General features: G+C 38.1%; 1 protein-coding gene across 4 annotated transcripts in view; it reads left to right on the top strand.

Moving 5' to 3' along the window:
• Positions 1-21,765, top strand: part of enox2 (ecto-NOX disulfide-thiol exchanger 2) — a 193,783-nt gene that overhangs the window by 154,136 nt on the left and 17,882 nt on the right. For all 4 annotated transcript variants that reach the window (XM_023328396.1, XM_023328395.1, XM_023328397.1 and 1 more), the window contains 6 exons: positions 666-872; positions 3,733-3,966; positions 5,514-5,726; positions 11,560-11,666; positions 15,960-16,074; positions 20,387-20,574. In XM_023328396.1, the coding sequence (XP_023184164.1) occupies positions 666-872; positions 3,733-3,966; positions 5,514-5,726; positions 11,560-11,666; positions 15,960-16,074; positions 20,387-20,574 (1,064 nt within the window). The remainder of the gene's footprint in view (positions 1-665; positions 873-3,732; positions 3,967-5,513; positions 5,727-11,559; positions 11,667-15,959; positions 16,075-20,386; positions 20,575-21,765) is intronic.

Raw genomic sequence — 21,765 nt, 5'->3', positions numbered from 1 at the left:
CTTGAACTTCAGGGAAATAACTTTATGTTGAATTCATTTTCAAGGCTACTCCATCTAATCAATAAATTAGATTTATTTATGCATTCACTTTTTCATACTTTTTGGGTTAAGCACATTGTGGCTCTGTGTATTTTCTTCTATTCATTGAGAATAAAAGCACATTTATCACATCTGAGGTAAAAAAAAATAAATAAAAATCAACCTGGCACCCTGCCTATTGGCAAAATGAGTAATGAAAACAATTGCTGCCATGGTGCATATTGTTTTCAGCTTCTCAAAGAGCATAACTCATTCAAAATTAGATTTCACTTTTGCTCAAACAGCTTCAGTTTGTGTATTTCATTTTTATTATCTCTGCATGATTGTCAATGGGCAGCAATACATTAGTTTGTTTATTTATTCTAACTTTGCATTTGTTTATTTCTGTGTGACTCACAAAGCAGCATCTGGGTTGTTGAGTTTAAGCCTGATGGTAGTTTGTTGCATCGGTTCTTTCTATGTGGCGTGCATGTTGGATTTGTCTTTAAATCCAACTTCCTGTAAAAAAAGATTTGAGGAAGTTGCCTGGAAATGCTCAAGCCTCACTCCAGGAACCACACACTGAAGAAATCCATCATAAATTACATTTTCCACATTCACTGACTTTATATTTCCACTTTGAACAGACCTACCTCCTCCTGCCACAAGAGAACGCCCTCCAGGCTGCAAGACTGTGTTTGTCGGCGGTTTGCCGGAGAACGCCACAGAGCAGCTCATCATGGAGGTCTTTGGACAGTGTGGCGATATCACAGCGATTCGCAAAAGCAAGAAGAACTTCTGCCACATCCGATTTGCAGAGGAGCCCACAGTGGACAAAGCTCTCTTTTTGTCTGGTAAGCTCTCATAGCTGTTAGACCTTGGTTGTGCTAATTTAGTGCTTATTGAGCACAGTGCTTGTCAGAAATGTACATGTACCACTATTTGAACCCCTTTTTTCCAGGATTGAACGATGACACAATAAGAACTTTAGTATTTCAAAAGCAAGGTTTAGAGTCACAGGTTGGAAATTACAAGCTCATGTCATGCCTATAATTGTAATTAGATTTTTGACCATTTATATCAAACATAGTAGATTCAGGTTTTAATCACACTATCTAGACTTTAAGCAGGATGGATGTCAGGGTTGAAAGATGCAATATTTCAGTTTTATATATTTTTTAATTTTTTATACATATATTTGTTGAAATGTGAAAGTATGGTATGAGATGGAAGATCTGTGAAAAAAAAATCAAGCTCCTCTGCCTTCTTCCAGTGCTAACTAGAAACAACCAATCAGACCCAGGAGGAGGGTCTTAGCGCTGTCAATGACCCTCTGAGCTATGAGCATAGCTTGTTGTGAATGCTCAGGCTGCTAATTAACATGACCACTGATGATGGAGGATAAAAGATTTTTCTGTAATGGTTTTTTCTCCGTCATTAGCACAGTAAGCAGCGAGTACATGAGGATGATTGACAGCTCTGGTAATAGTTGAAACTTGGATAGAGTCGGGTGTTCTAATGCCAAAATCTTGTTAAATTCAAATATTATTTGAGGGTGGATAAAGATGTTTGAGTCTGTGTTTAATATATAATGTATGTGTAGAGAAAATTCATGGTAAATTTAAAGTTTCATGACTAACAAATGTTTTGATAGTCATGAAATCCTCTAAAAAGTAAACATAAATATTTTAAACTCTTGTGACTTTTGTTTGGAGTTGTGAAGGTTGTCCTGATTCATCCCGAATTAACACGAAAACTGACTTTTCAAAGCTGTAATGAGGGAAATGAATAGTTGCTTCATAGAGACAAATACTTAGCCATGTATGTCATGTTGCACATATTAATATAGGTTCACTCTGGAATAAAAATGAAATCATAACTGAAATAACTTTCAACTAGTGAGAGAAATCAGAGTTTCATGAGGAAAAATGCAATTATTTGGTTTTAAAAAGCATCCATTCCAACTATCTGGCCGCTGCACCTTGTGTGTTTTTTTTTTTTTTTATCTCATCTTCATTTTCAGCCTGAACAGAACAGAGATCCTCAATCTCTCTGTGCAAACTGATGACCACTCGCTCCTGCTTCAAAAAAAGCCCACTCGGATGAGCCGCCCTCTCAGAAACATTCCCAGCATTATTGCGTGCGCGCACAAACGCATGAGAGATAGTGAGTTTGAATGAGAGATCCCTTGATTTCAACAGCCTCTCTTCTTACAGTGAGGTGTGGGTGCAGAGGTCCATATATTAGAGCGATGTCAGAGCTGTGTAGTTTCCCCATAAATAATCCCCCACCCACACACACTCAAGGAGAGCCTGTGCAAACAACAATACCCAGCAATGACACACACTCCGGCAGCTCCAGCACACCAGCACCTCCTCATATGAAATGTTGAAGCAGGGGTAGATTAAGAGTCTGAGGCAGTGAGAGCAGACTGGAGGAGAAACTCCTTACTTTTTCGCTCTTTGCTTTTTCTGGTTTGTGTTGGTAATCTCTTTCATAAAACACACTTGGATCATTTAAGCCAATTAGATCACATAATGGAGCAAGGTTTCACTTCAGTCCACAACCGGTCATTAGTGAAAATTGAGAAAGGGGGATAAAGTAGATATAGGAGGGAAGTTAAGAGGAAAAGAGGGGTTAATGAGGAATACTGAGCCTATAGAGAAGTAATTGGCCTCTAAGTCTCTCTTATGTATTGACCAGTTGATACAGTTACAGTTTTTCTTTTCTATAAGAACAATTAGGCATTAACAGCAGATGGCGGCTCATACTCGGTTGGTTTCTGCCGGATGCTTCTGCCTGGTAAGATTGAGTAATTTCTCTTCACTGTCGCCATCTGCTTGCTCGGGGTAAAAGGTTGTTATCAGCAACTTTTCAACTGAGCTGACTTACAACTGCTTACCAATAGACATTATGAACTAAAGTTGACTAGACTGTATTCTAACTGGGTTCAATTGGAACTGAATGTTGAATTTCAATTGCTCTTGGTCTCCATTTTTCTGCTTTTTATCATATATTTATTTATTATTGGCTGCAAATTTGATCTGTTTTTATCAATAGTCTTGAGATATTTTTTTTTTACAAATTAAATTAGTTTTTAAAACATCATGATAAACGGTTCACTTTAACATGATTTACTTTTGTTATAAAAGCATCAAAAGTTTGAAGATTTCCACAATGGATGCAAATAAAAGCCCTTCTTTGTATTTCTTTTTATCAAATATTCAATTTTTCTCTGTCAATCAAATCTATTAACAATACTTAAAATTAATCTTTGAGTGCTTTTGCATTTTGTCTCTGATTTAGAGGTTTGCTTTTTACTTTTTCGTTTTAAAAAGTTCTTGTTTTGCTTTGAGCTCAAAAAGTTGCCTTTTGAGACTTTCTAGTAATTGTGACTGAACTGCAATCTGCATGTTGGGTTTTTGGGCATTTTATGGAAATGCACTTTCCAGCTAAATTTAAAATATGAACCGTAGAAATGCTGGAACGTAGTGTGGAGAAATTTTAACTTATTCCTCCACACAGCTCAACCCTTACAGGTTGATAAATGCACTACCTCCCCACCAGGTCTCTTTGCTTCAACCCTAGTAATCTGTTTTTACATTGATAGATACAGTGGAAATGTAAGCGGGGTAAAGAATGACTCTCTGCATTTCTCTTTCATCTCCTTCTCTTGTTTTTCTGATTTTTAAATCAAACTCATATGTTTCCTAGGATATCGAATCCGTTTGGGCTCAAGCACAGACAAAAAGGACACCGGGCGGCTCCACGTTGACTTTGCTCAGGCCAGAGACGACCTGTACGAGTGGGAATGCCGCCAGCGCATGTTGGCCCGAGAGGAGCGTCACAGGCGCAAGTTGGAGGAGGACCGCCTGCGGCCGCCGTCCCCTCCTCCCATCGTCCACTATTCAGAGCACGAGTGCAGCCAGCTGGGAGACAAAATCAAAGGTACCTGGACATGGATGCTGGCAACCGTTGGGACTTCAGCTGTGAAATATTAGAGAACAAACACTGGAAACTGAGAATCACGGGGGGAGGATGCTTAATGGCTTAACCTGACGAGGCAACAGGGTTTCTACACAATCTGGAAAAGCATAGAATCTGGTTTAGATATTTTACAAGTCTGGACAAGTATGGAAAATGAAAAAAGAGAATTGGGAAATGTGTCTTATGTGAGACATTTTTTCCTATTCCTTTGTCTTTATGTTGTGTCCTGTTCTTTCTGTCTGTCTTCTTTGTATTATTCCTTCTTTCCTCCTTTCCCGCCCTGCCATTTCTTTCTTCTTCCCTTGTTTGTGTCCTTCTTTTCTCCCTCGTTTTCTTCCTTCTCTCCTTTTGTTCTTTCTTTCTTCATGTACTTCATTCTTTCTTTCCCTTCATTATTCTTTGCATTCTTATGCTCCTTATTTGTCTACTTTCTTGTGTTCTTCCTTTCTACTACATTTTCTTTTTGCTTTCCTCCATTTCTTCTTTGTGACCTTCCTTTATTTTTTCTCTGTATCCATCCTTCGTGGCCATCCACTTTCGAACCTTTATCTATGGTGCTTTGGGTATTGACCAAAAGAACGAGATGACGGATATAAGCTGTTAACATAAGTTTCTTCTGCAGGGTGTCTGGGTTCTCCCTTAGAAACGGGGTGAATGTACAAGATGGTGACTCTTTGCAAAATGAATATAACATGGGAGGAAACCTTGAGTCCAACAAAGCATTTCCAGCCTTAACAGACTGTGTGAATTTGTTGTAACAGATTCTGTTAAACGCCGTATGAGTGGATCCCAACAACATGCTCCTGGTTTGTGTCCTTCGTCCGTTTTCAGTTTTCTCTCCTTAACTTTCCTTTCTGCCTCTTTACAGCTTTCTGTCGACTTTCTGCCTGAATAAACTTGTTTCTCTAATGAGCAGTGGCACTTCCAGGTCTCAATCACAGTGGCCTGATAACTCGGCTGTGACTTTCCGCTTCTCTGCTATCTGCATGTGTCTTTTCCAGCTCTCCGCTGCCCGTCCTTAGCAAAAACAAGGAATAAACTCAGCCGCTGTGCTGTTTCAGCCAAGAATGTGTTTGTGATCTCTCCAGGCTGCTGTTGGGAGCAACACAGTCATTTGCTGTAGATTTTTCTTTTTTTTTTTTTTTACCCAGAGGGGAAAAGAGATCTTGCTGTTTTTACTGCCAGTTTGTATTACTGTACTCCAAACTCAGTTACACTCTATGATGATAGACCACCTGCAGTAGAAATGGGTTTTATAGCCTATTTTGCCTTCAAGTTATCATTTTAGTCCACGATGTTGTTTTGTTAGCAAAATATATAGCTGAAATTTGCCATCTTTTTTTTTGTATTCATTCACTCAACTCATAATTTTGTCCTAAGAGCTTGAAAAGCAGCGTTTTATGCCTAATTGTCATTTTCCACAGGGGCAGGAGTCCGGTAAAGCCTTGTAGATTATGTCCAAAATTAACTTCTTTCTTCCGTTTCATCCCCCCTTTTTTTCCCTCCAGACGACGGTAAGTTTCCAGAGGCCGTCCGCGTGCTCCTGACCTGGCTGGAACGGGGCGAAGTCAACCGCAGGAACGCCAACAACTTCTACTCCATGATCCAGTCCTCCAACAGCCACATCCGCCGGCTGATCGGCGAGAAGAGTCAACATGAAAAGGAGATGGAAGAGGCCAAGGACAAGTTCAAGTCGGCGCTGGCTGGCATAGTGGCTCAATGTGAGTCTTTAATGTCCCTCTTACCACTTACTGCAGTGCCTTGGCCCTTTAACTTTTTCATTGTTTGTCATATTTCAATTTGAGGCTTCAGTGTGTTTTATGGGGATTTTATGTGATAGTACACAGAGTATTCCATAAATTTGAAGGGAAGGGGAAATTATTCATGGTTTGACTTTTTTCCCCCTCATATACACAACATTTGGAAATCTGCATTTGTATCTTTCTTTTTTTTTTAAGCCCCACCAGCACGATTCATTGTACAACCGCTTTTCACTATGAGGTTTGGGGTTAGTTAAGAGTATGACTCCAACCAGCTTTCCAAATGCGGAAGCTGAAACTTCAACCCATTCATCTTTGGAAAATACTCAAACTAAGTCATTTTGGGTGGAGGTCGTCAGTTCTTAAGTCTTCCCAGTTATATTCAGGTTTGGCCTGTGACTACGCCATTCTAATTCATGAATATGCTAAACCAGTGCTCTGCAGCTCCTGCTGGTGGGCCTAGACTCTCCCCAGACTCTCCCTAGTTTCAAGTCTGTTGCACTCTTCCTAACAACTCTGATCAGAGTCCATTTCTCTGCTGAAAAGTATAATCGTTAAGTTGTTGGGCTTATCCGACCAGACTACCATCTACCACCATGTTTTACTTTGAAAATCCTTTGGGTTTCTTTAAGCATTTGTTTTCCTTGCCCAGATTTGTGTTTGAGTTCTTGTTTGGACAAATTCTCCCACCTCAGCTGAGGATCAGATACACCTCCACCCTAGTCGTCCCATAGCTTTTCTTCCAGGATTTTCTTGTTTTTATCTTTAATTTTCTTCCCATCAACTCTGATAAGCTCCCGAGTTTCTGACAAAGAAAACCATCCTCACAACAAGATCTGTATTAATCAGAGATTAAATTAAACAAGCGATATTTATGCACTAAACAAGAAGCATCTAAAGTGAATTAATTGACTTTCATTTATTTAGACCAAAGCAGCTTGAATACAAATACACCCCACACTTTTCACTTTTCTATTTATAAAAACATTTGGAAACTAGGGTTTCCAACGACATTACTGCTTAAGCACTTTTAGGAATGTAACTTAAGCATCTTGTGGTAATAAGCCATCATCCTGCTGGAGATTGATTCATCACCTTTTTGTTCAAAGACAAAACTCTCATTTACTGGCCTCTTTCTTTTCTTCTTTCTTTTCTTCTTTAGCAATCTGAGGTTGGACCTCCAGTTTGACTTCAGTTATCCTCTGCTCTGTGTTGGTCTATCACATAAAATCTAAATACAACACACTGAGGTTTTTTTTGGCTGTGAAATGCCTACATATGAAGCCCAGAGAGTAAAAATACTGCTTGTGCAGTAGATATCCAGGTCAGATAAATGTTTTTTTTTTTTTGCTTGCTTGGTGTCATTTTAAAATCCAAATTAGGACTTTTATGCCTGGAGTGCTGAAATCCACAGAAAAAGTAAGTATGACATTGTTCATAGCACTGAGAGTATATGTGCTAACATTTATAATTACCGTACATTAATTGTATTCTTCCTTAAACGAGCTACCACAATCTTAATAGCTGATTAAAGAATGGTAAGTTAAATCCCTGTCTCCCTCAGACGTTCATGAATGTTTCTGATCCCTTTGACTTTCAAAATGCCAAAAAATCTGACGTTATTTTATTATTCATGAAAGACGTCAGGAGTCGATTGTTAAGGTTCCCTTCAGATGAAAGAAGTAAGTGGCTTAACACATTTTTTTTCTAGAGTACAATAAAGACCAAACACAAACATTTAGTACATGCTTAGTTGTTTTGCATTCTTATAGGGCTAAAAAAAAAAGCCATGCTTGTGCAGCACCCACCTTTGACAGCTTCAGCTCTGCAGCTGCTGGTTTACTCCACAGCCTGCGGCGCTCAGTCTCCACTCATCCCACCACAAGTATGTTAAACAAAATGTAAACATCCAGACAATCTTCTGTTGTTGTTGGCGATGTTTCATGCATTATTAGTTAAAATAATCATGGAGAGGCAGAGTGTGTATTATCCATATTCGATTATTTCTACCAGTAGAAACGCATTCCCATTCACGGTGTTGCCTTCCCTTCGGTGTGTTTCCGTTCTTTTTCATTATAAATCTTAGCTGGCCTGCTGGATCTAGTTTACAGGCTTGAAAGGGGTAGAGCTATCTTCTTTTTGGTTCTGGTCTTCTTATGGGATGCAAATTTTAAAAAATGTAGTTGCAGAACTGTAAAGAAGTGTATGCACTCTTACCGATTTCTTCTTTTTCTTTTTTGTAATCTAGATAAAATTATGAAACTTTGTAAAACAGGAATATTTCACAAGGCTTTTGAATGCTTCTATAGTTCTGAAAGAAAACTAACACTTGATTTCAGAAAATGGAAATTATAAAGACAATCAAATCTCATGGTAATCATGTAGTCTGGGGCTACTTTGTAGCTTTAGGATTTAAATAATTCACTGTAATTTGAAGAACCAACAATTCAACTAGAAGAAGAATGTTTGCCATTCAGTTTGTGACCTTAGCTGCACCTGGGTTATGCAGCAGCATAATTGAAACCAGCTAGTCCACTTTGAGTAGTTTAAAAGATTAAATACATGAAGGTTTTGGAGTGACCTAGTCAAACGCCAGAGTTAAATACATCCAGCTGTGGTGGCAAGTCCTTAAAAAGGGCGTTCATGCTCAAACCCTCCAGTCTGTCGACTTTTAAGCAATTCTTCCTTAAAATATGAAAACACTTGATGGCGGTTGTTTTTGCTCACAGTGCCAGGAAGACTTTGATGGCTTTTCTTTTCTTAATAATAAAATCTTGATTTAAACACAGTTTTTGTTTGATGATCCAAACTGTTTAAGTGTAACAGTTAAAAGCAAAATCATTTGAAATCTGCAAGAGGGCATATTCTTTTTAACAATATTAATAATATTTGCTGTAACAAGTGAGAAAACATGCACTTCTAATATTTTCTACATTGAATGAAGAAGAATTTCTATTTTAGCACTTAAAAAAATGCTGCCTCACCATATTTCTAGCTGCATAGGAGCTCACTTAGGAGCTGAAAGTTGATTTTTTTTGTGTGCTCAGTGTCTCTCTTTGCCTTCATCATCACTCTGTTCAGAAAATTACAGGGTGCTGGGAAGATGCTATTGATTCCTGAGCTGTTCTGTCTCTCATCACCCTGCAAACACACGTATTCATACAGAACCAGTTTTATTGATTTGTGTGTGTATATTTGAACCTCAGAAATGCACAGACCTCCCATGCAGTTCTCTACAACCACTTTAAACAGAGGTGTAAGCTGATAGGAGGAAGAGTCAACACTATGCTGCAGATCACCGCACAGGTAGGGTCTGCAGTGGCCCTAGAGTCGATGCTTGTGTCTCATTCAGTTTTATCCTAAAACAACTCTTACAGCTGAGTCAAAGCTTAATTCTCTACACTATCTGTAGAGCTGCAGCTTGTCTGATGTGCTCTTACCTTTTTGTGAAAAAGAAAAAGGTCCTCTGCAGAGGGATATGTAATCAGGAAGACTGTAATGCGGCAGTAAGAAGGCGTCCTTGGGTAAGGTTCTTAAGAGACCTGTTCTGCAGTGGAGCTGCACCGTGGTCAATGCTGGCAGAAGAACAGTGGGTTATTTTTGGCCACCGGCAGTCTCTGAGCAAATCTAATAACAAACTCGCAGTGAAAAGCTTCAGAGAGGAAAATCAGGCATATCCTCATGGCTTATGCCACGAAGGATCTAAAGGCAGTTTGCCAGAATTTGATACACTCTCATATGGACTCAGTATCCTGTAATAAAACAACTGGCTGCAGTTTTTGTAAGCTTTGTTCCTATGTGTAGCTGTAATGCTGGCATGTTTGCAGTAATTAATTTATTTAATATTGCATACCTTTTTTGTTTGTCAGAAAGTTCCTATTTATCAGTTTCACAGTTATTTTTCCCACAAAATAAAACATTCTGGCCGTGGTGACCCTATATTCCTCAGGAAACAGTACTTGGCACTGCTCCCATTCCACACTGTGCAGGTCATAAGACCATCTGTCTGTGGGACTCATCATTTTGGCATCACCTGGTTTATTTTAATGTACAATAATTGCTAAAACATTTCAGTTTTATAGTTGAGAAACAAATGTAGAGCAAACATAATAAAAGTTAACAGTTGGGATGTGAAATGCTGTGCATAAATTTTAAACCACCACCTAAGTTCTTTATATATATATATATATATATATATATATATATACACACACACATATATTTACACACACATATATTTGGACTGGTGGTAGCTTTACCTAAAAATTACATTTAAAATGAAGAATAATCATAAAACTGATTTGATTTCAGTGTATTATGTTGTAAAGGTTTTTTACAACATTACACCACCTTTCCATTAAGTCTGGTTCTGGCCCACATTCAAAGTCTTACAGTGGCTTCTCAGTGACGTCCATTCAGTGCATTTTTACTCCGACTTTACGACTGCTGAGATTCATTTGATTCACATTTGTACACAGTTATTTTGGCAGCATACTCGTTTTAAGCAGACCTCTGTACTTTGACTGGTGTCATATGAGAGAATAAAATTAAAATAATCACATCCGTTTATTTATTTAGTGCCAATTCACAACAAATACCCCAAGTCCCTTTGCAAACCAAACTGATGCAGTTTATATACAGAAATATTGAGTCAAGTCAGTCCCAGTTACAAAACAATTCAATGAAGTTTAGTGTATTACGTTGCGCTTCAGGAAGTGATTCTTTGCAACAGACCTTTCACTCATGATTTTAGTTTTATAGTTGTGTATTGCTAACACTGTTGCTGATTTTGCCTAACCGACCACATTAGGGCTTCAGTCAAAAAGCACATCAGGATATTAGTAGATTATTAAGTGTTTACGTTGGAACTACAGGCTGTAGCTCTACAGCAATGCATTCTGGGTACAGAATTCACCACATCACGAGTGGAGAATATGAGGAGAGGAAACAACTGCAGAGTAAACAGTTTTTATCCTCTTCAAAAAAAAAAGAGCAGGAATATAAACATCCAACTACTTGAAGATTTCTTTTAGAGTTGGTAACCAAAACTTCAACACAGAGGTCAAACGTTATTCAACTTAAAGTTTATGAAACTGCCAAGTAAATTAGCTCATTAGACTTTATCTGGAAAAATTAATTTGGGCAAGCTAAGTGCGGCGATGTTTTCAAAGTCTGCAAAAACACTAAAGCACTATTAGCAGGGCTTTATATTATCAAAGAGAATATAAAGATATGAATCTTTATATTTATATCCTAAGATATGAATGGTTGGTATGAAATGACGCATGGCCTACTAGAAACATCCAGTGGCACCTTTTCCTATCCAAAGTATTTGTGTAAAAATAGTAAACACACATGGTGACCAGCACCCATTTATAAAACATCCCTTCAGTTTAGCAGCCTTTTTTATGTCCAAATGATTCATAAGTCATGCTCTAGCAAAGAAAGGTACAATGTGAATAATTCCTCTGAAAATGGTCAGATCGTTGACTAAAACTGAGCTAAAAGGCGACTGAAAGCCAAAGACTTTCAGAGATCTGAAAAATTTCACGTTAATTTAACATGAATGACTGTGTGATTACTCAAAATTGTCAAATGTGACTTGGAACATCTTTCCATAAGGCGATGCCATGGCATCAGACGGTATGTATGACACACACAAACATGCTCACACAGAGTACTGATGCCTAGTTGACTCCACTTTCTCACTCCTCTGCTCCCTCCCAACTGCTCTCTGTCTTTCTCTGTCTCTGTCTCTGGGTGGTCTCTGCTCCTTCCCTGCATCCCGCCACAGTTGAACAGATTGTGTCTGTATTCCAAGCTGCTTCCAAACAAAAGGCATGGGACCATTTCTCCAAAGCTCAGCGCAAGAACTTGGACATGTGGCGCAAACAAGTCGAGGTTGGTACACTTTGGTTTCATTCTGTTGTGCGTGTAAAAGATGTAAAAGTAGACGTTCTGCTTTTCTGTTTCATGCTTCATTGACAACTTTATTATGTTTTAACTAGTCCCACATTATGGCATGGAAAAGGAAATCTTTATTAAAATGTTTTAAGAAGAAATACAGAAAAACAGTGATATAGTAAGTACTTTTAACCAAGAAAGACAGCAGAACAGGTGTCTGCTCACTGCAGAGGTCCAGACATCTCCCCCCATCCTCTTCCTCTCTTCTCCTCACCTCTCTCCACCTCCCCTCTGAAGGAATACAAGCTGCTGGGTGAGTTTGTTTCCATCTCTAATGGTGTCCTGCACACAGGTAAATCTGTACAAGCTCTTTTCCCTGTACCAGAGGATGCCAGGATTACAGGAAAATGTCAGGAACAGCATCTTGAGAACTGAAAGTGTGTGAATTTTGTTATTCAAGCAGCATTTCTTTGTAATTTACTGTGTGCTTGCCGTGTTCTTACTCTCCCAAATGGAACATTAATTGGCATGATGGTTTGTATGTAATGGAGGGTCTGGAGTGTGTTGCAGTCCGGGGTCTAATGGACCATTTATGATCATATTTCGATTGGTAAGTTTCTTTGAACTTCAGCTCGACAAACAGATTCAAGCTGCAATTTAGGGGCACATTAAGTCGCGCACGCAGAATAATAACAGAATCTGACATGGCAGAAGCAGCAATCATCCTGTACTAAAACCTCTCTTTATAAGGTAGGTGATGAAAAGCAAAACTGTTGATGTAATTCTCAGTAGTATCAAAACAGTCGACCTGAAATTTTATCTTCCATCTGTTGCTGAATAATAGAAGCTTGTGTGAAAGCCAGTTTGCATACACGCCGGGAGGATGAGTGATGAATGTTGAGTACCTCTTCTATACCCTTTATGTTAAATTTTAGATCAACATAAAGTAGCTTATGTTTGCTTTGTAGAATGAAAATACATGTTATTTTCTTCAATTTATTACAAATGACATTTTTAGTTGATTGTTTTGCCCATTCTTCTTTGAGTTAAACCTCAGACAAATTGGACGCAAAATGACTATGACTAGGTCTGGACTTTGACTGGGCCATTATAATGCATAAATAGCAGCTTTAGATGTACGTTTAGGGCCATTTTCCTTCTGTACGGCAAACATCTATACCAGTCTCAAGTCTTTTGTCGCTTTTAATAGGTTTCCTTTCAGGATTATGTTATAAAATGTTGCCACTTTTACTTAACTATTCTGAAAAAAATTAAGAATAATTTTTGTATATATAATTGTGGCCTGGTTGAAGACTGACAATCTTTGGGGAAATGGCAATAACTTGCTTTAAAAGAGACTGAATTAAAAACACACAAACAGTAGCAATATAAACACTACACTAAGTGAATGTGTTACCAACTACATTTGGAAAGACATATGTAAGTAAGGATACTAAATCTAAAATGTACACCACACTTTCAACATGTTTATCTGTAAAAAAAATAAATAAATAAATAAAATCAGGATTTTTGTGTTCTATCACATCAAATCTCAGTAAAATACAAAGAAGTTTTTAGTCATAAAATGAAAAAGTGTGAATACTTTTGCCAGATTCTGTGTGCTGATGGCTTACGGCTCCATATTTATTTGCCCTCCTGCTGTATTTTGCCATCTTATTACAAGCCTTCTGTATCTAGGTCTCACCAGAGCTCGAATTTCTTCAGCAGCTACTTTACTTCTGCTCTCTGTCATTTATTTCTGAGCACTCAGCCTCCTCAGAACTGAAAGCCTGTGGTTAAATATGAGGAGGTAATACAGTAAGAGCTACAAGATGCAACCATACATTCGAAGGTCAGAAAACCGTAGGAATTGGTTTAAGGTGTGAAAAAGCTACATGTGGCCTCACATGTGTGTTACATCACAACAAATTACTCTTTAACTTGCAAAATATGGCCTGATGCAACCCTGTTTCCACAGTAAATCAGACTTGGAGGTTCCAATACTGGAAGCCTTTGGTCAGAGCGAAGACAGGCCACGACAGGAAGTGTGTTACTTCATTCAGATTCTGTGGCAGGGAGGAAGAAAAGGCAGCAGAGTTGAATAGATTCAGCTCTGCTCCTCAGTCAGACAACAGCTGCCGCCTCCTGTCAGTGGGCTTCATGCCCACCAGTGGGTTGTTTCTTCATGTGCTAGTGTGTGTGGAGTTACCTGTGTGACTTCTTCCATGAGCTTTGGTTGGTGACGTCAGCTGACAGATGGTTGAGATACTCTCTGCTACCTTTAGCAAAAAATATATTTTTGTTTCAGTTTTCAGTCTTATAGAATTCACTTGAAGCTTTTCAACATTCCTCTGATTTTTGTTGTTGTTGTTGTTGGAAATTAAATGAGAATGCTGCTTAAAAATCTGCAATAGCAGGACAGTCTGCTTTAACACAGCTGTTTAAAAATAATATTTTTTTTAGTCATTTTGTGGAAAAACTAGTTAATTTCTTGGATGAAAACAAGTCAGTTTTTACACTTTTAAAATGCTTTGTTAAATCTTTGCAGCTTTAGTTTTGATGGTGGCCGCTCTGAATAAATTAGCTGTGTCACTTGACTTTTTTTCACAGCAGTGTGATTTCAATCAGTTTAAGTAGGAATCTCTCTTATCCTTAGCTGGAGATGCAGCAGCTATTTACTGAGAGTCTTTATAAATTTTCTTGATCTCAGCACAATGACAACATATTTTTACCTAAAGTGTGATAGCGGCCACAAAAGCAAAATTTTTTGTTTCATTTCTTATTTACTACAGTAAGTAATTTTAGAGAAATCACAGTATTTGTTTAAATTTACGTGTCTTTTATCTTTCCAAATTTTGTTAAATGTACGATGCCCTACAAAAGTTTCAAACTTTTGCACATTCTGTCACAATGCAGTCACAGGCTTTAAAGCATTTTATGCAGATTGTATGTAATTGCTCAACACAAAGTAGTGCATAATAGTGTGGGAAGGAAAGGAATATGTGGTTTTTATTGTTATTTACTAATTAAAATCTATTAAGTGTTCTATATTAAGCCACTTTTATTGTTTAATATACCCAAAATAAAATCCAGCTGCCCTCAGAAGGTTCTTATTTAGTTAATTAAGTGAATCTGTGTGCAATTTCATCTCAGTACAAATCCAGATGTTTTGTGAAGGCCTCAGAGGTTTGTTAGAGAGCATTAGTAAACAAACGTCATAATGAAACCAAGTAACACAGCAGACTGGGTCGAGATGAAGTTGTAGAGATGTTTAAAATTGAGTTTTAGCTTTTAAAACCTAAACTTTGAACATCTCGCAGAGCTCTGTTCAATCCACCATCCGAAAAGTTTTCATAGCAAACCTCCTTATTTAATAGGGCAGGCATTAAAATTGACAAAAGAAGGAGCCAAACAGGCAGCGCTAACTTTCCAGAAACTTCAGAGATCTACAGATTGTCTTTATGTAAAGTTGGCAAGAAGAAAGCTCTAAGAGTTTATGTTTAAAGTTTACCACAAAGCAAAGAGGGGACAGAACACACTTGTCAAAGGATGTGCTCTAAACACAAGCAAAAACTTGTTTGACAGAAAAATAAACACTTTGCATCACCCTGAAGACATCATCTCTGTTGTGTATTGTGGTGGTGGCAGCAGCATGCTTTGGAGATGCTTTGATCAAAGTTATCCTGAGGGAAACCCAGTTTGATGCTTCAAAAGGCTTAAAACTTAAGACTGATCACCTAAATCCAATTAATAATTTATCATAAGGTTTGCTAACTACTTAATTTAACTGAACTTGAAGTATTTCACAAAGATGAATGGGCAAAATTTTCAATCTCTATTTATGCAAAAGACAAAATTTGTCTCAATTAAGTATTGTTACAGCAAGTTGAATAGAAATGCATGCCATACATTTTTTATCTTAAATGTAAAAAAGTTTGAAATCCGTTTACCATTTTCCTTTCACTTCCCAAAAATGTATTGCTAATAGAGTATATTGAACTTTCAGACTCTATTTTGTCATAAAGTTTAAACCCATGTTGTCTCATTTGCAGTCTGAGCTGTAAAAAGAGAAGCAGCTCCGTAGTTTTGAAGCATTTCATCTCCATTCAGCTTCATCCTCCTTCATCCTACTCTGACGTGTTAAAATATTCCTCATAACTTATTCTCCACATTAACTATAGAAGAGGACTCTTTCCTGATGATTGCACCCGGTCAAGTTCAGCACCTCCTTAAAAGTCCTCATGAGTCTTGGCAGTTCTCACCCACCGCTCCCTTCGCTGTGTTTCACAGGAGATCAGAAACATGCACAACGAGCAGCTGATGGGCATCAGGCGAGAAGAGGAGATGGAAATGTCTGACGATGATATGGAGGACGTTCCTGACAGCAAAGACTCTGAGGACTCAGGTATGCATATGCATGTGCGTATCTGCAGCTCAGCGCTGTTGTCATCTTGACAGGAAATCTACCAATCGAGATCTCCTGAGGACGAACGCATCGATTGTTAAATAACTGAGGGAGATGGTTGTGTTTGACTGGAATGACAGTGATCATCCTCTAAACATCTGACAGCCTTCCTACAGCTCTACACGAATAAAGAAACAGGTTCAAAGTACATCACGCCTCACTCCAGCAAAAATATACACAGAGACACAGAGATATTTCAGATTATAAGGGTGATAATAATCAGTTTTTTACCTCAGAGGAGTCTATTTGTGTGTGTTGAAGCACCTAAAGCTAATGGTGTTGCTTATTTCTCAAGCCCCATAACAATAACCTGAGTAGTCACCAGGTGCAGCTTGAAGAAACCACTCAGCGCCATGTGTAAGGTCGCTGTCAGCTGTTCCTTATGCAAAGCTCTCCTCATATACTCTTCCTCCCTGTTCATTATTCCGATCTCTGCCATTTGCCAATATGACAGCATCTCTAATTGCCATGCAAATAAATGTAAACGCTGCAGTCTGCTCATTTGCAACCTTTCTATTTAGCTATCAGGGATTAGTGCTTCTGTCAGTCTTGTCATTTCGCTCGATTCCACAGGATCGGCGGAGGTGACGGGTGTTAATGTGACACGTCCTGATATTTGTGTTAACAGGCTGAAGTGTTAAGCCCCCTTTTTCCTCTCTAACCTTTAAGAATGAATGTTTACACGTCAACAAGCCCTGCTGGAAACACCTGTGTTATGACTGCAGCCTCTTCAAAGCGAATCGAAGCTTCGCGTCTGAGCCATGTGCGGAATAGAAAGACGGACCGCCGGTTATTGTTGGCGGATGTGCGCCCGGAGGCGTGTGCGTGCATTCCTGCGGGTCGATAGCACTGCTGGTTATGTAACCGAATCTGGCCACGCGGTTGACATCTCCTCTCGCCAAGCTGATGAGGCTCTCAGATCAATACCCTTTTCACCTCAAACCTTCATTTTGCTGGAAGAGAAGCACACACAAGCTCCATCTGGACACGCACACTCGCCCAGCAAGAGTTCATTAACACTGCCAATGGTCCTTGATGATAGACTGCTGGCAGCTCTCATGAACACCTACACAAACCCTAATAAGATACCCTTTTATATACACACACAGAGATAGGATGAGGATTATCTCCTGTTCAGACAGCGAATTAGCTTTTTTCTTTTTTTAAAGCTTCTTCTCTAAAGAAGGCGAGCGAGCTGATAGTGCTGGACGTCTCAGGTGCCGGGCAGGTCTCACAATAATGAAGCCTCCCTCTGTCTGCCGCCTCTGCACTACAGGTCAGGTCAAATATCCAGCAGAGAGTTATTGGACAGAATATTCTGGGATTATTACACTTTCCAGTCATTGTCAACACGTTCCTGGTGTTTGATTTATCAGATATGGCATGAATCCAGACACCACTAAAGACTTCTAATGAGGCAAATTGTACTGGGAGATTGGGAACACAAATATTTTGAATGCAAATGTCACTTTTTGAGATAACAAGGTTTAGTTTCTTTAAAGAACAATCTAGGACAGGAGTCTGCAACTCCAGTCCAAGAGTGCCACTGACCTGCAGCTTTAGGATGCCTCCCTGCTATAACACACCTGAATAAAATCAATAATTAATGATAAGGCTTTTGCAGAAGTTTGCAGGACAGAGACACTGCAGTACTAGAGTTAAAGACCTCTGATCTGGGATATCCATTTTTAGTCATTTTGATTAATAAAAGTAATTTCTTAACATAATTAGAGATTTTCTCAAAATCCCAAATGATACAAAATAATTATTTTCATTTTCACTGGTTTTTCAAGCTGAAAATTTCACATCAAGAAACATCCAGCAAAGAAACACAAACTCCTTTGACAGTCCCCATATGTTTGTCTAAAACAAACCGCAACCGTCAACCTGCGGAGCCACAAGTGTCTCTTTAAACCTTTTTCTAAAAATGATAATTAACTTTTTAATTTAGGATTTAAGTAAAAATCTTAACAGAAGCAGGTTTAATTGTTTTTTTCCCCAATTTTTCTCATTAAATGTCATCAACACTATGACTCAAAAAGTATCAATTGATCTATTTTTCTTATGTCTTTCAGTTCTTTATTTTATTTAGCTGGAATGAGGGCAAAATGAGTCTTTGGAACATTAAGATTATAGACAAGAATAAATTAAATGCATTTTGGCACATGTGAAGCACATTTATTATCTATTGTGCTTGTTGTTTGCACAATAGATATTGTTGCATTGTTTATTCGCTTAATCAAATTAGAAATTTGAATGAATTTCAACCTTATGAAAATCTTTTAACAGCTTTTATTGAAAGTGAAAAGCTGCTGCATGTGAGCTTTTATATTTTATATACAGAAAAAGTCATCTGTATTTTTCTGCCAATGAAGGATCCATATGTCTGTTGTTCAGTGTATCTCACATTAAAATGCATCCAATGTAAGCATGAGAAATAGAAAGTCAAGTTTCAGTGTCTCTCAACTGCTTTGACAGAAATGTTGAGCTTTTGGGCTTTGAGCCAGTACTTGTTAAAGGATAAATTAATGCTAAGCTGCTGGTTAGAACTGAAGAATCGTTTTATTTTCACCCCATGATTCTCTCACGATCACAAAAATGCAGCTTGTTTTCTTGAGTGCGCCAATATTCCGACTGAACAAGAGCCCAAATTCTCAGGATAATGGAAATAGACCAACTCTGGTGTCTTGACATGAAAATCATGCAAGGTAGCAAATGAAAGAAATCAAATATACAGCGTTAATTGCAGACATGGCTGTCCTTGGCTTGTGTACAAACTACATCAGGATTTTCTTTGAAAGATGTTATTTTTCAGAGAAATAAGTCGCTTACCTGGAAACTGAAGCGGGCATGTGGATTTATTTTTGTCTTAATTGATCCATAGATAAAGAATTCATGTTTTTTACACATTTTATGATATAAAATACCAGATGTGGTGTGAGGCAGAGTTTATTTGTTGAATCTGTCATTTGCATGTTTTGGTCATGTATGCAGAAGAATGCATACACTGAATAAAAAGTTTTTTTAAATTATCACTGTCTGAAGTTAAATCTCCTGGTTTAGGTTAGTTAGAATTACCTAAATTATTTATATTTGATAAATGTCACAATAATGAGAGAGCGAAAGAATCTGTGACATATTTATTGTATTCTCTTCAAATCAGAAGTTTACATACCTTTACCTCAATACTTTACCTCAGTATTTTGTAGCATCGCCTTTAAACTTCATGATTTGGGTCAAATCTTCTGGGTTTACTTTTACAAGCTTCTCAGTAATTTGCTTGGGTTTAAGTGCACCAGTTCCTCCTACAGCACAACACACTCACAAAATGATGCTGCCCCCCCCACCCCCACTCATACTTCACATTTAGGATGGTACAAGCATCTCAGTTCTTCCTCCAAATGTAACAATGGTCAATATGGTCAAACATTTAAAAAATGAAGATCTTTGTCTTCAATGTTCTACTGGACTAATGGCTTCCTCATTCAGCCCATGCCACTATGTGTCCTTTTTTTATTCAGTATATATAAAATTCTGGTTTCAACTGTGTGTTTTAATTCAGTTAATGACAGGAACATTTAACATTTAAAAACATGACTTTTAATACAATAAAAGTCATGATCTTGGATTAAAATGTAAAATAGTTGATCTAGATTCGGATAAAATTGTTTTTTTCCAGTCATAATCTTCACATGCTAGAATGTTTGTCGCAAGTTCTTTCTTTCTTTGTCACATACTTATTTGTCAGTCTTTTGTCATTTTAATTCAGGTGGGAAAATGTCCTTCTGATCCCAATAAAAGGTGCGTTGTAGCAGTAACTTACACTGTGTTGTCTTTAGGGACGACACAAAAGAATTAAGTGGAAAAAAGCTGTTAGAAGTTTTCCGGTTCCTGAGTGTAACCGGTTTTATAAATAAACACAAGATCTTTTTCTGACTCTGCACTCTGCACTTTGGGAATAAGCTGAGAGGCTTCTATTAGCAAGCATCTATCAAATAGATTTGTTGTTATTCTGGCTTTCAGGATGTACTGTCATAAAATATTGTCTCACCTTCTATACCTGCAAACACCCAAGAGAGTAAAGAAATTTACTGTGAATGTTACTATCCAACTTTCAGGTTTTTAGTTTTTATTCACAGTGCAAAGCATAAAAACCATTAAAAGCTGTTTATTTACACTGTAACCAAATTGATTAGTCCCATAACACTCAGCACATTTAAAAAATATGTGTTGTGTGTCTTTATGTCTGTAGGTGTTTCCCAAGCAGAAGCCTTAAAGGAGGAGAACGACTCGCTACGCTGCCAGCTGGACGCCTACAGGAACGAAGTGGAGCTGCTCAAACAGGAGCAGGGAAAGAACCAGCCAGTCCACAGCGAGGAGGATAGCACTCATTCACAGCAGCTCAGCTTCCTGCAGCAGGCTCTGCAAGGCATGCAAAAGGTAGTTCTTCATAAACTAACCATCCTGATGTCCAGCAATGATTTAAACCCACTTTTAAATTACCACTTTATGACCAAGGACTTTGTTTTTGCTTGCTTTTCTCTGATTGAAAACTAAGTGTTAGTGGGTGCTGCTATTTTAAAAGGCTTGCATAGACATACTTGGGGAAAAAACCTTGCAAATCAAACAGTTTTTGGTCAATTTTTAATTCTTTTCCTTTCTAAAAGGTTTTGAGTCTCATCTTTTAAGCGCTGCACCACATCGTAATGGAGAGCTACTTCATTCTCTCATTTTTCAAATTACAGCCCATCTAAGCCGTTATTATAAGCTTTGATAAATCCATTAAATACAAAAGGATTCAATGCTGAAGGTTTTTCCTGCTGTCTTCTCTGATGTTTAGAAATCGAACAACCTGTGAGAAAGATGCACATTAATAGATTAGACAGGCAGGGAAAACAGGAAGCAAAATAATTACAGGAGGCATTCAGCAGCTCCATAGATGGAGTAAAAATGTAAGCAAGAGATGAATTTGATGTGTGCAGATAACCGGAAAATCGATGCCTTGCAAAAATATTCATTCCTCACATTTCTGTATATTTCATGAGAATATAATTTGAAAGACCGACAGAGGATTGCATAACTTTGAAGTCTTTGTAATAGGATTTTAATTCCTACAAATACAATTTTGAGATGACTGTTTTTCATCCACCTACCTCAGTCTGAATCGACCCATGTGGCATATCCCTCTCTGTATTCTCATTAAAAGACATTTTTATTAACTTTTGCAAAATATCTCATGCCCATATAATGAAACTGCCACCATGTTCACTGTGAGAATGATGGATTACTAATTTAACAAACCATGAAAACAAGTTCTCCAACCTGAGTTGTAGATCTCTGTAGCTCCTCCTGAGTTACTATTCACAGAAAAGGTTGTTTATCAATAATCATGAGTCAGCATGAAGTAGTGATCAGGCCTGAAATCTGGGTGTAGTGATGGACTCAAACCTGAACCTTGACAGTTACAAAGTCGGCCTTCTACCACCTGGAGAACATTTCTAGGATTAAAGACTCATGTCTCAGTAAGATCTAGAGAAATTCACCCATGTGTTTATCTTTAGTTGCATTGATTACTGCAACAGTGTCTTCACATTGATTCCAAGAAAGTCAACCAGACGGAATGCTGCTGCG

Source organism: Xiphophorus maculatus, chromosome 23 (assembly GCF_002775205.1).
Source record: "Xiphophorus maculatus strain JP 163 A chromosome 23, X_maculatus-5.0-male, whole genome shotgun sequence".
In the NCBI taxonomy this organism is placed as follows: Eukaryota; Metazoa; Chordata; class Actinopteri; order Cyprinodontiformes; family Poeciliidae; genus Xiphophorus; species Xiphophorus maculatus.
This window is presented reverse-complemented; position numbering and strand designations above follow the sequence as displayed.